The sequence below is a fragment of the Trachemys scripta genome, chromosome 10 (assembly GCF_013100865.1).
Source record: "Trachemys scripta elegans isolate TJP31775 chromosome 10, CAS_Tse_1.0, whole genome shotgun sequence".
In the NCBI taxonomy this organism is placed as follows: Eukaryota; Metazoa; Chordata; order Testudines; family Emydidae; genus Trachemys; species Trachemys scripta.
The window spans coordinates 38,350,472-38,364,433 of NC_048307.1; the positions used below are offsets into that span (position 1 = coordinate 38,350,472).

At 44.3% G+C, this 13,962-nt stretch overlaps 1 protein-coding gene across 3 annotated transcripts in view; it reads left to right on the top strand.

The window, feature by feature from the left end:
• Positions 1 to 13,962, top strand: part of CRAMP1 (cramped chromatin regulator homolog 1) — a 125,160-nt gene that overhangs the window by 103,268 nt on the left and 7,930 nt on the right. For all 3 annotated transcript variants that reach the window (XM_034784554.1, XM_034784552.1, XM_034784553.1), the window contains exons 14-19: positions 3,178 to 3,259; positions 4,090 to 4,194; positions 5,446 to 5,624; positions 6,335 to 6,415; positions 8,586 to 8,820; positions 12,349 to 12,513. In XM_034784554.1, the coding sequence (XP_034640445.1) occupies positions 3,178 to 3,259; positions 4,090 to 4,194; positions 5,446 to 5,624; positions 6,335 to 6,415; positions 8,586 to 8,820; positions 12,349 to 12,513 (847 nt within the window). The remainder of the gene's footprint in view (positions 1 to 3,177; positions 3,260 to 4,089; positions 4,195 to 5,445; positions 5,625 to 6,334; positions 6,416 to 8,585; positions 8,821 to 12,348; positions 12,514 to 13,962) is intronic.

Here is a 13,962-nt window from a genome sequence, read left to right on the forward strand (position 1 = left end):
CCCCCCCCCCCCCCAAGCTAGCAGCAGGTGCTGAGTTGGACCCGTGGGGACCCGGCTGGCAGGAGCTGGCAGCGGAAACTCCAGAGCAGGGCGGGCTGAGCGGCTCAGTCCAACACCGCTCTGGGATTTCGGCTGCCGGCTCCTGCCAGCTGGGATCTCAGCCCGCTGCCAGCCTGGGGGAAGGAATCCCAGGCCAGCAGCTGGTGCTGAGTTGGACCCGCGGCACGACCCCAGCTGGCAGGAGCCGGCAGTGGGAACTCCAGAGCGGGACAGGCTGAGCAGCTCAGCCTGCCGCGGCTCTGGGGTTTTCACCAGCGGCTCCTGCAGCCGGGGTCTCAGGCCAGCAGCAGGTGCTGAGTTGGACCCGTGGCGGGTCCCGCAGGAGCTGGCAGCTGGCAACAGGAACTCCAGAGTGGTGGCGGGGCTGAGTGGCTTAGCCCACGCTGCGTGCCAGGAAAAATTGGCTCGTGTGCCAGGAAAAATCGGCTCGTGTGCCAACTTTGGCACGCATGCCGTAGGTTGCCGACCCCTGTGCTAGATGTTAGGAGAGCTTTGGCCTTTTACCTGGACTGGATGAAGGCCTTTTGGAAATCTCCTAAGCTTTTCCTTTCTATTGCAGAAAGGTATAAAGACACAGCAATATCAGCCCAAAGACTCTCCAAATGGGTCTTGAACTTGTTTTAAACACTTCTGTAATGTTTGCAATGTGGTACCTCCATCTGGAATCCGCACACGCTCCACGAGGTTGGTTGCCTTCCTCAAGAATGTCCCTATCTTGGAAATCTGCAGAGCAATGACTTGGGCATCTTCTCATACGTTCGCAGAACACTGCGATTACTGGAGACTGTTTCTGACACCATCTTCAGCTTCATAGGACTATCATCCATAACAAACTAGACTCCGAAGCCCCAACCTCCCATTGGGGATACTGCTCAGGAGTCACCTATAGTGCAGCACCCATAGAACACTACTCAAGAAGAGAAAGTTACTCACCTTGTGCAGTAACGATGGTTTTTCAAGATGTGTCCCCCTATGGTTGCTGAACAACCCTTCCTCCCTCCTCCCCTCTATTTCAGAATAGAGAAGGAACTGAGGGTTCACCCGTGCAGTGCTAATTAGCCTCGAGGCAGAGCACAGAGGGAGGGGGATAGAGACCATGTGCAGACTGAACAGAGACTGGTACCAAAGGTCTCTGATTAGAAGTACAGGGATACATACACCCCTAAAATGGAGCACCCATGGGGGGGAGGGAGGGGGAGACCATCGTTACTGCACAAGGTAAGTAACTTTCTCTTTTGGCCTCTTTAATAACTAACCTGGTTAGATTCCTGCCTCAGCAGCTGTAGTAACAGTGTAGTGTAGCCACATGGAAGGGAGGTTGGGAAAGCAAAAATATACTTGGTCTGGAAGAATGTTTGGAACAAATGGAATATTCTAACTGGGATTCTGCTTTATACTTAAGTCCTGCAGACTTTTATCTCTTGTGTACAATTGGAATCCTGGTGTCTCCATTCCTTATTGCAACAAGATCTTCAATTTGTCTTTCCACTGACTGTTTGTTTGTTTTTGAAATGTCTACAGAATGCAGGGGAGGCAGATTATACCAGAAAAAACAAACTCAGTTCAAAGGGGCACTAATTTAAAAATGAAGGCTGGGAATTTCAGTGGGGTTGAAGGGAGCAAGGTGTCCAGCTCCTTCTGAATTTCACTGGTAGGTGGTTATCATTGGCCTCTCTAAGGCTCCGTGCAAATCCCAGCCAAAAAGAAAAATATGATTATGAAAGCACAGATGGTGGGGAGGGAAGAGGAGACTCAGGGCTGATGTGACTGGCAGGAACAACAAAGCATAAGAAAATGGGAAAATTATTTGACATTTGTTTGAAAGTCTTATGAAATGCTAGCGTGTGACCAGGGGCTCTTTAGTCCCCTTAGCTATATGTAAGGGACAAGAAGAGAGAGTCCACGCTCTGCCTTAGAGGTCTCCGGTGTCTAAGAAATTGCATTTGACAGGCCTCAGTGAGATGTTCTGTTCCATACAATTCCATCTTTTAAAATTTCTGAATGTAGTTTCCTTCCTTGTTTATTATCATTTAGTTAATAACCATAACAGAGGATCAAGTCCCACACAAAAGCTTGTGCCCATGCTCAAAGGTGACACTACAGTGTAATACTCTAGGGCAGAGGTTCTCAAATTGTGGTCCACGAGCTCCATTCAGGTGGTCCACCGATAGTTCCCTCTAAGGTGCGTGCCTGGGCGGCTGCACACAAGAGAATGAAGGGCCACCCACCTAATTAGTGGAGCTGTGCAGGCATGGTTCCACTAATTAGATGCCTGGACCCTGGAGAAGATGCAGCTGGTGGCCTTGGGGGGGAATAAGGGGTAGGTGGGTGGGAACAGTGGGGTGGGAAGAGGGGATGAGAGGAATTTGGGATGTGCAGGGCTGCAGCAGCCAGAGAAAGAGGCGACTTTCCCCAGTTCCAGGGCTGCGGCTGCTGGGGAGAGATGGCCCTTCTTCCCAGCCTCAGCTCTGTGGCTGCTACGGTGGGGGAGAGAGGGAGAGACCCCCCCCTTCTCCCCAGCCTCAGCTCTGTGGTTTCCATGGTGGAGGAGAGAGGGCACATCATCGCATTAGAAAGGTAAGACTACTAATATTAAAATATGAGTTGTGGGCTTTTATTTGTAGAACAAAAAAAAGTTTATTACGTTTTTTTTATATATAGCACTTTTATCCAAAGCACTTTACAATAGTTAGCTAACGGTACAGACAACATTTGGAAAGATGATTAAGTGGTCCGCCGAGACCCTCAGCAATTTTCAAGTGGTCCGTGAAAAAAAGTTTGAGAACAACTGCTCTAGGGACTTGGAGACTGCTATACTAACAGTGAGACAGGAGCTGAGTTTGACTTCACATCTATCTCTGGATGTAGTCTAGATGGAAGTTCAATGTCATGGTACTTTGCAGAGAAAGAAGAGGCATGTTGCTTACATTTCCTCTCAAACAGAAGCAGAAAGGGTTCTTGCCGCGTCTGACTGGTGTGTGCCCACGTAGTCTCTGCTGTACTGACATTCAACTCCTTATTCTGTAAGGCATCACAACTGCAAAAGGCACTATATGAAACCAACTCACTTTGTTCTGATTTTAAATTTGTTTTGGTCTGTTATCTCCCCCCATGCAGAGAACACTGCTCCCCAGGCCATCGGGAAATCCATCTCAGCATGTCTGCTCCTTCTCCATCTTATCCAACTCTTCCATAACAGGTGCTTCTGCCCTTTCTGCATTACAAAATGAAGATCCATAGTGGGGAAATATTAAGTTCTGAGTTGATGCTGCGTTGGGATGAATTAGAAAGCTCTCTTACCACTGTGTGTGGTGAGGAGTAAGGGAATAATCTTTAAAAGAAAAAAAAAAAGTCCTTTCAAAACCACAAACATTCACCAGTTTAGTTGAGTCATGTCCCAGGGGGTGACAAGCTTCTGTTTCTTGATGATTTTTACATAGCTTGTAATAATTTCTCCTCAGTTTCTCTCCCTCTTTTCTAACCCCAGTTCCATGGGATTCTATATAAAGAAACAGAATTTGTGGGTGAAAATACTGAGCCAGGAATTCTTTTCCTTAGAGAGTAGTCGTACTCAACTTTACGTTAGGCTTTGTCTAGCGTCAGAATGTTACGTGAATTTCATATGGTGAAATAGATTCACTGACCAGTATTTTGTCTGCCATTTGGCCTTTCCTTCTGGCCTTTTCTTGAATATAGCACTGACACAGGTTAATTTGCATCCCACCATGGATCTCAAAATCAGCATTAGAACCTCAAGGTTATTTTAATTGGAAATAATGGCATGCAGCTGTGGTTACATGTAATATTGCCATTGCCTTGCCTGGCAATGAACTGCTGATTAGCTTGTGCTGCTACTATTTGAAGTCTTAACTTCATCACTGCTTTTAGTGTCAGCTTAGTTTGGAAGCTGCTTAGAATTCCCTCTACCTCTTGATTGTTAACGTTGCTCCCATTTAACAGTGCTGTGTTTTGGTTTAAGGAAGATGTCCAGTTTTGGCTCCTTCTGAGATTTAATTCTTCACCCTTTAGGGAGAGGTTCATTTCGGCCAATCCAGTCTTCACTGACTAAAGCTGCTGTTTCTCGACCCATTGTGCCCAAGGTTCTTCCAACACAAGCTACCAATCACCTGTCCAGTAAGTCTCCCCTCATAAAAGTGGCATATTTTGATTTCCTGCATTCAGGTACAAATCCTTGGTGCCTTTAAAATGTTTTGCTTGCTTTTATATGTACTTTGCTGTACATAAAAACAGTTTGCATCACAATAGGTGATTGGATGGAGAGATTTGGTGTAGGGAAGGAGAGTGGGCACTGATGACACACTCCAAACTAGTATCACATATCATGCTCGTATCCTAACACTTGGCATGTGGATGAATGGATGTATCTATGGATCTGAACCAAACCCAGCATCATGGATCTCCTGATCTCTGGGGAAAGTTAGAATACAGACTTTGTGGCTCAGGTTCAGCTCTGCATATGTATGTGTTACATTTTGTTTTAAGCCCTAATAGTTTATCCACCAAGACAAGATTTGGAATACTGGACATGGAGGGGACCTCACCAATCCCTCCTTTCCTACCCTGCCCCATAACAAAAGAACATGCCCCTTAATTAAATGAACTGGTAGTGAGAACATGTAACCAGGAATCCTGTTTCATATTGTGTGCCGTTTAGCCTAGGGAATTCTCTGCCACAGGAAGACCCAGTTAAATGTTGTAAGAGCTGGATAAGTTTAAATTCCCTAAATGCTGTGCCCTGTGCAAGTTAAAATGAAGAGCACAACTTTATGCTTCAGAGAATAAGCTGATGAGCTAATATGGAGAAATCTTCCTCCCTCATGCAGAATAACACAGCTGGCCAAGTGCATTATGGGTTTTTCCTCCAACAGAAATATCAAGCCTAGGCTGCAGCCAGAAGCAAGGTACTAGATGAGACTGTTACGTTGGTTTTACAGCACCTCTCTCAAACTATAGGCACTTCCCAGAAATTACACAACCAACTGCATTACAGTACTGCAAAATTTAAAACCAGGTGGACAAACAGCATATCTGCATTTAAATGCTACTAGGAACATTTGTGGAGAAAAATAGGGATATCTCTTTTAAACTCCATTGAAATGCAGTACAATGGACTGGGGGTGCCTTAAGGGAACAGAGTGGAAAAATGATAAATATTTTTTGCTAAAAATGCTGCACCTCCTAAATATGGACAACCAGCATGTCTGCAGGATCTGAACTAATATGACCACTTCTGCATCTCTATGTTTATGTTAAGATTTAGCTACATGGCCTGATTCAATTCCTCCACAAAGATATTTATAGGAGAGATGGGCAGTCAATGAAAGAAAAGATCTCTAATATCTTTTTCTCTCTATTTTACCAAAGGTGCTATTGACTTGGCAGCTAAAAGTGCTGGTATTATCCCTGGCAGCCCCTTGCCTGTCCTGGATTCTGAGGGCTTGTCAGGTGTGTCTCCACTGTCACCAGACGGTGTGGCTGCAGTGGTCACGGGGCAGGAGTCGGCAGAGGCAGATCAGAATGGAAGCTCCATCGGCACAGTAGGGGTCAGTATCTCTTGAATAGGCTTGTCAAAGCATTCATCATCTCCTTTGTTTTGTGTAAAAAGCCAGCCCCTGTATTAATTGTGACTCTGCTGTCAGCTTCCTCTTGAGGTTTGTTGAATGGATGCATTTTTCAGAGCAAGCCTAGCCCAGGCCGGAGTGGATTGGTGGGTGTGTGATGTTCAGGACCTGATGGGGAGAATCTAGGGAAACAGGCACTGCTGTGTTGGAAAATAGGTTTCCATCCTGTAGAGAATCTTATAGCCATGCAATTTTGATCTGCACTCCAGAAGTCTGAAGCCAAAAGGCAAGGCACCATTTGAGAAAGATGTATTGAGTAAGGAATTGTGGGCACAACAAGAGAGTGCTAGTAGTGAATAGCTTTCTCCTACCGTGACAGAATATTCACATGGGTCTCCAAGTGCCTGCGTTCTGTTTCCAGCTGCATCCTCTTTCAGGAGATTACTTTATAAGTGGGAGTTGTGATGGCCCTTACTGTTTCCCTTATCCATACCTAGAAGAGGTGTCAGTGTTTGCCACCATCCCAGGGAGGTAGTGGAGAGAGCAGTATCCCTGAGATCCCATCTCAGAAGAGGGGATAAGGGGGAAATTGTGGCAAGGATGATCATATGTGCTTGTCTTTTGTAGCTCCTGCTAAGTTTGCTATAGTTGGTGTATGAGTGTGACTCATGTAGTCCCTTTTGCACTTCTAGGGTTCAAGCAGTAGGTGTCGGGTTCCTTTCATTAACCTACCCACACAGCAAGAGCAGAAGGCAGTCCCTGATGGATTCCAGGTACAGTATGAGCTGATCAAACAGCAGCTGCATGAAGTTTATAGCAGTGACGTTCTTCACACAAGCATTATTTAGGGACTCGTATTCCAGTGTCCCCTTTTCACCATGCCCCCATTTTCTAACCATTCTTGTAAAAATAGTCTGCAGGTCATATGGCCTTTCCTACAGCCATCAGGGTAATTGTTCTCCATGACTATTACTGTGCTGGAATGGAAGTCTCACAGGTTGCTGTGGACAGCTGCTTATGTTGTGATTTTATACTACTCAGAGCAGAAGAGCAGAGTGAAACTGACAAGTTCTGATCTCTGAAGAGCAAACCAGTCTTGTTTAATGCTATGCTTGTGCATTGACTGGTACAGTGGAGGTGTTTAGCAAAGCAAACAAGTACCTTTATACTGCACCAGTCTATTTTAAACATTGTTTGAAGGGAAAGTAGACCCCAGGAACTGAAATAAGTATTACTCCTGGGGGACTTCTGCGCCAAAAAATTAAAAATTCTGTGCACGATAAAAAAATTCTGCATATTTTATTTGCCAAAATAACATAATATAATCAAACTAGTTTCAGTTATTTTGGTAACTTATTTCAAAATACCTGTCAGCAAGTATGTCTGTAACAAAACAAAAAAAAAAATCCCCCAGCGAGTAGAGAGTTAAAGAAACCCCTACAACAACTTAGTTCCTGTTTCTCTGTTATGTTTTCGTTGTGTGCCTCACTGTGGGTGTGTCACACGTGCCAAATGGGCACATCTTGGGTGGGGGGGGGGACTTTGCTCCTCTGGTCTCAGACACCCACATCCCCTACTCCGAGAGCCCAGCCATGGGACACCCCCTACCTACCAGAGCCCAGGGATCCAGAGAGAGAAACAGCCTGATGCTGGGTCTCAGGCTCATATGGTGTTCCTGCATGCTGCCTCCTTCCTTCAGGACATGCTGAGAACTGCAGCTGCCCAGAACCCTCCAGCTCTGACCCCCTCCCACATGGTGTCCTGTATTTGTGAGCTGGAGAGGCAGGTTCTGCTGGGTCCAGCAGCCCCTAATGGCAGCCAGCAGCTCTGCAGCATCAATTCTATGGAGGGGGGAATGAAATTCTGCACAGAACATTAATTCTTTGCAAATTCTGCATTGTGCAGTGATGCAGAATTTCCCCAGGAGTAAAGTATGTATTCTGGCAGAGCTGTCACTATATCACTGGAGGAACATTATCCAATAGGTAATCTTGATGAAAGTACTAGTTGCATAACCAATATCTTCTTAAGAGAAACACTTTGCTTTGTGTCTAGCTCATGGCTAATTACAGAAGCAAGGATTGTTCAATGGATGTTAATTTTATAACCTCAGACCAGTCTGGTGGCTAATGCAACTTCAAATGTGATGTTGAGACACTCGTCAAGGACATATGTGTGAGCACTTAATGGTGGAACTCCAGTTATTTTAGTGGAAGAAGGTGTAGGGCTAACTTTTGGAGTGGAATCTGCTGGCTGCAGAAGTCCTCCATATTTTCCCACTTGTTAGGCCATGCAGTATTCCATATGCTTATAGTACTGAAGTGATCATCCCCACCCCTGTGGGTGTAGTGTTACTAAGGGAAAAGCTATTCTCGGACACTGGGTCTAGTCAAGAAAAATAAGCCTTATTAAATCAGGGGTGATATCCAAGCAGCTGCATATTTCTCAGCTGACAAAGCCTGATTCAATATTCAGCTGTTAAGAATGGTCTTGTAGTATAATGGGACTCCTCTCATTAACTCTCTCACTGGTTTCAGTTGTAGAAGGTTTTGGAAATGCTCTAGTTTAAATCAGTTGCATTTGGGTGTGATGCAAAACCCAACTTTTGTCAGGCTATTGAGGAGGGTGTGGGATGAGTATGCTTGTGAGCTGTCGTTTTGTGTGGTTTTAAGTTTTTGATAGGTGTCCAGAGCATAGAACCTGTAGATCTCTTATTCTTGGTATGAAAAAAATATTTCATCAGGTAGTTGGACTGGCAGAACAGGGTATGCTAGGAGTCTGTTCTGCTTGATTTTTATTCTGCTTCTGTTGCATCCAGCTGTTCTTCTCTTTCAACCCAATGCTCAGGATCTCTGCAACACATGATCTGTCTGTTGTAACTTTTAGAAGTGTCCAAGTCCTATGCAAATTAGTGACTCGTTCATTCTCTGACTCTTACACCAGGACACATCAGTCCTTTCTCTGTCAGAACTGTCCAAGACTCCTCTCCAGAATGGTGTCTCCACTCCTCCGCTTCCTCCATCACAAGCCTCCAGTACGCATCTGTGTCCTCCCAACGTCTCTGCTCTGCTGGATATCTCTCTTCCTGGACCACCTGAAGATGTGCTTTCTCAGGGAGAACCTGCCACTCAAATAAGCGACTCTATCATTGAAATCGCTATCAGCTCTGGTCAATACAGTAAGACTAGTAATGAGAATGCCTTATCTTGACTTAAAGTTAGAAAAATGCTATTAACTGCAGCATGTTCTAAATATCAGAAAAACCCTTATTAGGCGGCATCATCGTGGATTTAATGATATCCTTTGAGAAGCTAAATTGTGTAGTTCCCCTTTTTCTTAACGAGTCTGACTGTGCATTTTAAATTAATGTACATTTAAGTTGTTGCTGGCCTAGCAGAGAGCTTTGGTAGCTCTCTGAACTTACTGAACAGCTCTGCAGCAGTGTCCTCCATAGCTTACTAAATAGTAAGGACCAAAATCTTCTCTCTGATCTCCCTGTGAGTTACCTATTGATTTCAGTGGTAGCACTGTAGACACACATGAGGAAGGGAATATGGCTCCTTACATATTCCTTAAGTGAATTAGGCAGCCTTTTGACCAGTGGTACCATGGGTCTTCATAAGAAATTATTTTTTTGAACTTAGGCCATGTCTACACTTACAAGCTTACAGCGGCACAGCTGTACTGATACAGCTGTGCACTGTAAGAGCACTATTGTAGCTGCGTTATGCCGACGGGAGAGAGCTCTCCAATCAACATAATAAAACCAGCTTAATGAGCAGCAGTAGCTACGTTGGCAGGAGACAGGGTGGCTCTATGTATTTTGCCGCCCCAAGCACGGCAGTCGGGCAGCCTTCGGCGGCATGCCTGCAGAAGGTCCGCCGGTCCCGGGCCTTCGGCGTACTCGCCGCTGAATTGCCACCAAACCCGCGGGACCAGCGGACCTCCCGCAGGCATGCCGCCGAAGGCAGCCTGACTTCTGCCCTCACGGCGACCGGCAGGCCGCCCCAGGCACATGCTTGCTGCGCTGGTGCCTGGAGCCACCCCGGCAGGAGAGCGTCTCCCGCGGACAGAGTGCTGTGCACAAACGCACTTATGCCGGCAAAACTTATGACACTCTGAGGTGTGTTTTTTTTCACACCCCTGAGCGACAAAAGTTTTGCCAACATAAGTGCTAGTTTAGATATGGCCTAAGTATTGTCATCCTGTCCTTCATTTAACCCTGTAGAGACATGGCCTTGGTGGTCTTATACCATGACTTTCGTATGTAAGGGATTTCTTAAAGTAATAAATATGCAAGCGAATGGAACATTTATCCCCATTTCACAGATAGGGAAAACTGAGACAGAGGTTAAAGTGAACTTCTGCTCTAAAATATTACTCTGTAAAAATACAGAGTATTGAAACAGTGTTTTATGTTAGACAAACACCTGTCGGGAATGGTCTAGTTATTACTAGCCCTGCCTTGAGGGCAGGGGACTGGATTTGATAACCTCTCGAAGTCCCTTTCATCATGCACTTCTATAATTCTGTGTTTGTGTGTCAGTGTTTCCAGGTAAAATTTGCTCAGTTTACCAGGAAAAATGTGTTTTAAATTCAGGTCTGCAAATTCACCTTGAGATCTTTGAGACTCCAAGTGGGTTCTTTACTTCTCCTGCATCTTCATCGGTAATAAAGATCAATGGGGTTGCATAGTTTGACCTACATCATCTTTAGGAAAAAAGCAACAGAGGGTCCTGTGGCACCTTTAAGACTAACAGAAGTATTGGGAGCATAAGCTTTCGTGGGTAAGAACCTCACTTCTTCAGATGCAAGAAGTGAGGTTCTTACCCACGAAAGCTTATGCTCCCAATACTTCTGTTAGTCTTAAAGGTGCCACAGGACCCTCTGTTGCTTTTTTCCTAAAGATGATGTAGGTCAAACTATGCAACCCCATTGATCTTTATTACCGATGAAGATGCAGGAGAAGTAAAGAACCCACTTGGAGTCTCAAAGATCTCAAGGTGAATTTGCAGACCTGAATTTAAAACACATTTTTCCTGGTAAACTGAGCAAATTTTACCTGGAAACACTGACACACAAACACAGAATTATAGAAGTGCATGATGAAAGGGACTTCGAGAGGTTATCAAATCCAGTCCCCTGCCCTCAAGGCAGGNAACAGAGGGTCCTGTGGCACCTTTAAGACTAACAGAAGTATTGGGAGCATAAACTTTTGTGGGTAAGAACCTCACTTCTTGCATCTGAAGAAGTGAGGTTCTTACCCACGAAAGCTTATGCTCCCAATACTTCTGTTAGTCTTAAAGGTGCCACAGGACCCTCTGTTGCTTTTTACAGATTCAGACTAACATGGCTACCCCTCTGATACTTATCATCTTTAGTATCTTTGAGGTTACAGAAGAAGGAAAGAGCCATTTCCAGGGTGACTTTGTAGGACTGACATTTAAAACATCCTTTTACTGGTCAGCTGAGTAAATTTGATCTAGAAATGTTGATCTAAACAAACATAGAGCCCCATCACATCACTTTTTGTCATTTAAAATGCCATACTAATTTGATTTGCCCAAGACCCCACAAAAAGTCAGTGTCAGAGCCTAAAACTCAAATTTTGGATATTGCAGATACCAGAAGTATTATGGGTTGGGTTGTAAGGAGACGGGTAGTGTAACTGATCTAATAAACTATCTGTGAAGTTGCAGCATGTACTGAGAAGTGGGGGATGCAGTTTTAAAACAAGTCAGTCAAAACCTCCCGCAGGACTAAGCACCCACTCATACTTGGCATACAAATCTGGGATTAACTCTACTTGTTCAGATTTGCAGTTCACCTTTAAAGTGTTGCATTAGATTGAATAATTGTATTGTTTCTCATTTGTGAACATGCTTTACGATGTAATAGTGTATGCTTCTAAAAACAATATTCTTTACTCAAAAAAATTTTGACATCAGTTTTTAAAAATTTACATCTTGGGGAATTTTTTAAAAAAGAATTGTGGATCTGAATTCTGAGCAACTTGGTGTTCTTTTCCAGATGTCTGGCTAGCCCAGTTGCACATCAGAACCTTTCCCTATTGGGCATGCAGGAGTGGGTTAGGTCTCATTTACCTGGTAGTCAATAAGGGCCTAAACCTCTTCACCTACTAGCAGAGAACCTATAGAGAGACCCAACACCCAATGGATACAGCATCAAATGATCTTTCACACTATGGTGATTTTGTGCCACTTACCCAGTTGACCAACTGTCCCCTAAAGGTTTTATATTTTCAGTTTGCTTATGGTTTGTTTAAATGAGTGTGGACAGTAGCTTCCATCTTATTTCCTTTTCCCACAGAAATCTTGACATACCTAGTCCAATTAGGACTGAGCTAAATTGGGCCTTTCAGATCCCTACCTTCCACTATCACACTCCTCCCTCGGGAAATTGCACTACACCATAGCTAAATTCTTTCATCAACCAGTCAATATCCTTAAGATGAGTTAGTTTAGGACTAAATCCAGTTCCCTTTACTCCACTGAGTAGTGCCATTGTAGTTCAGAATAGCTTGGTGTTGGTTGATTCTCTGTACAATGGCATTACTACTAAGAGTATTATGTAGTGCCTTGCTTCCAGTTGCCTGAAAATGTGTTGAACACCCCAAAGTATTTGAAGTTGTCCTGGTAGCTTTACAGAATTGACTCGGTCATTGATTCTTTGCATTGGCTTACAGATGAAGGTGTTTCCCTCTCCCCTGCGAAACTGAATGGCAGTGACAGCTCCAAAAGTCTTCCATCCCCCTCCAGCAGTCCTCAGCAGAACTGGATTGCCTCTCCGAGCCATGATCCACAGTGGTACCCCAACGACTCTACCGACTCATCTCTCAGCAGCCTGTTTTGTGAGTGTCAGTACACAGAAAACTATGATGGAGGAATGGTCCTATCTTTTCTAAAGAGCTTCTCTTCACCCAGCCCCAATCCCTTGACTTGGAGGGAGTCCCTGGAAGAGAGTAAACTCAGTAGGACATTGGAAGACTTTTCCCCTTCCTTCCCATCTTCCTCTCTAACTGGAATTGTTACCCCTAGATGGACTTAATTTTTCATTCAGCCCAGATTTGGAAGTCTGCTCCTGAAATAGAAGTTGCTCAGCTGGCACAGGGCAACAGCATATACCTTGGAGCGAGTAACTGAGACCTTTTTGTAGTCTGCTAGGTTTTGCAAGTCAGACTCCTCTTTTAGGTTGAAACATTTTGAGTGTTCTGCTAAAACAGCAAAATGATGCCACCAGCTCTTCTGTTTGGAACTTGTAGGTTTCGTTGTATGCATGGTGCATAATTCTAAGGAGGTGAGAGAATTGTTTTTTCTGAGTTAGCTCAAAAAATGAATAGCTTTATGGCTAGTGTCTCCAGTGTAATGTGTGTTTACCTCCTTTGGGCAAAGGTGATTAGTTGATCCATTTGGCAGCCTGCTGGTAGTGCTCATGCTAGTAATTTCTTATTCTGAGGAGGTAGAGGAGAGAGATGGCTTTAGATCTCCTTTGTGCTACGTTTCCATGTACCTCTCCTCCTCCTCCTTCAAATGCACAAGTTCAATACACTGACTTGCTGCTAAACAACAAAGTAAAAGAAGCAGTGAGAGGCAAAGAGGCATCCTTTAAAAAGTGGAAGTTAAATACTAGTGAGGAAAATAGAAAGGAACATAAACACTGGCAAGTGAAGTGTAAAAATACAATTAGGAAGGCCAAAAAAGAATTTGAGGAACAGTTAGCCAAAGACTCAAAAAGTAATAGCAAAAACATTTTTAAGTACATCAGAAGTAGGAAGCCTGCTAAACAACCAGTGCGGCCACTGGAGAGTCGAGGTGCTAAAAGAGCACTAAAGGGGGATAAGGCCATTGCGGAGAAACTAAATGAATTCTTTGCATCGGACTTCACATCTGAGGATGTGAGAGAGATTCCCAAACCTGAGCCATTCTTTTTAGGTGACAGATCTGAGGAACTGTCCCAGATTGAGGTATCCTTAGAGGAGGTTTTGGAACAAATTGATAAAATTAAACAGCAATAAGTCGCCAGGACCAGATGGTATTCATCCAAGAGTTCTGAAGGAACTCAAATGTGAAATTGCAGAACTACTAACTGTAGTCTGTAACCTATCATGTAAATCAGCTTCTGTACCAGCTGACTGGAGGATAGCTAATGTGATGCCAATTTTTAAAAAGGGCTCCAGAGGTGATCCCGGCAATTACAGACTTCAGTACCGGTTGAAACTATAATAAAGAACAATATTGTCAGACATATAAAGATGAACATAATTTGTTGAGGAAGAGTCAACATGGTTTTAGTAAAGGGA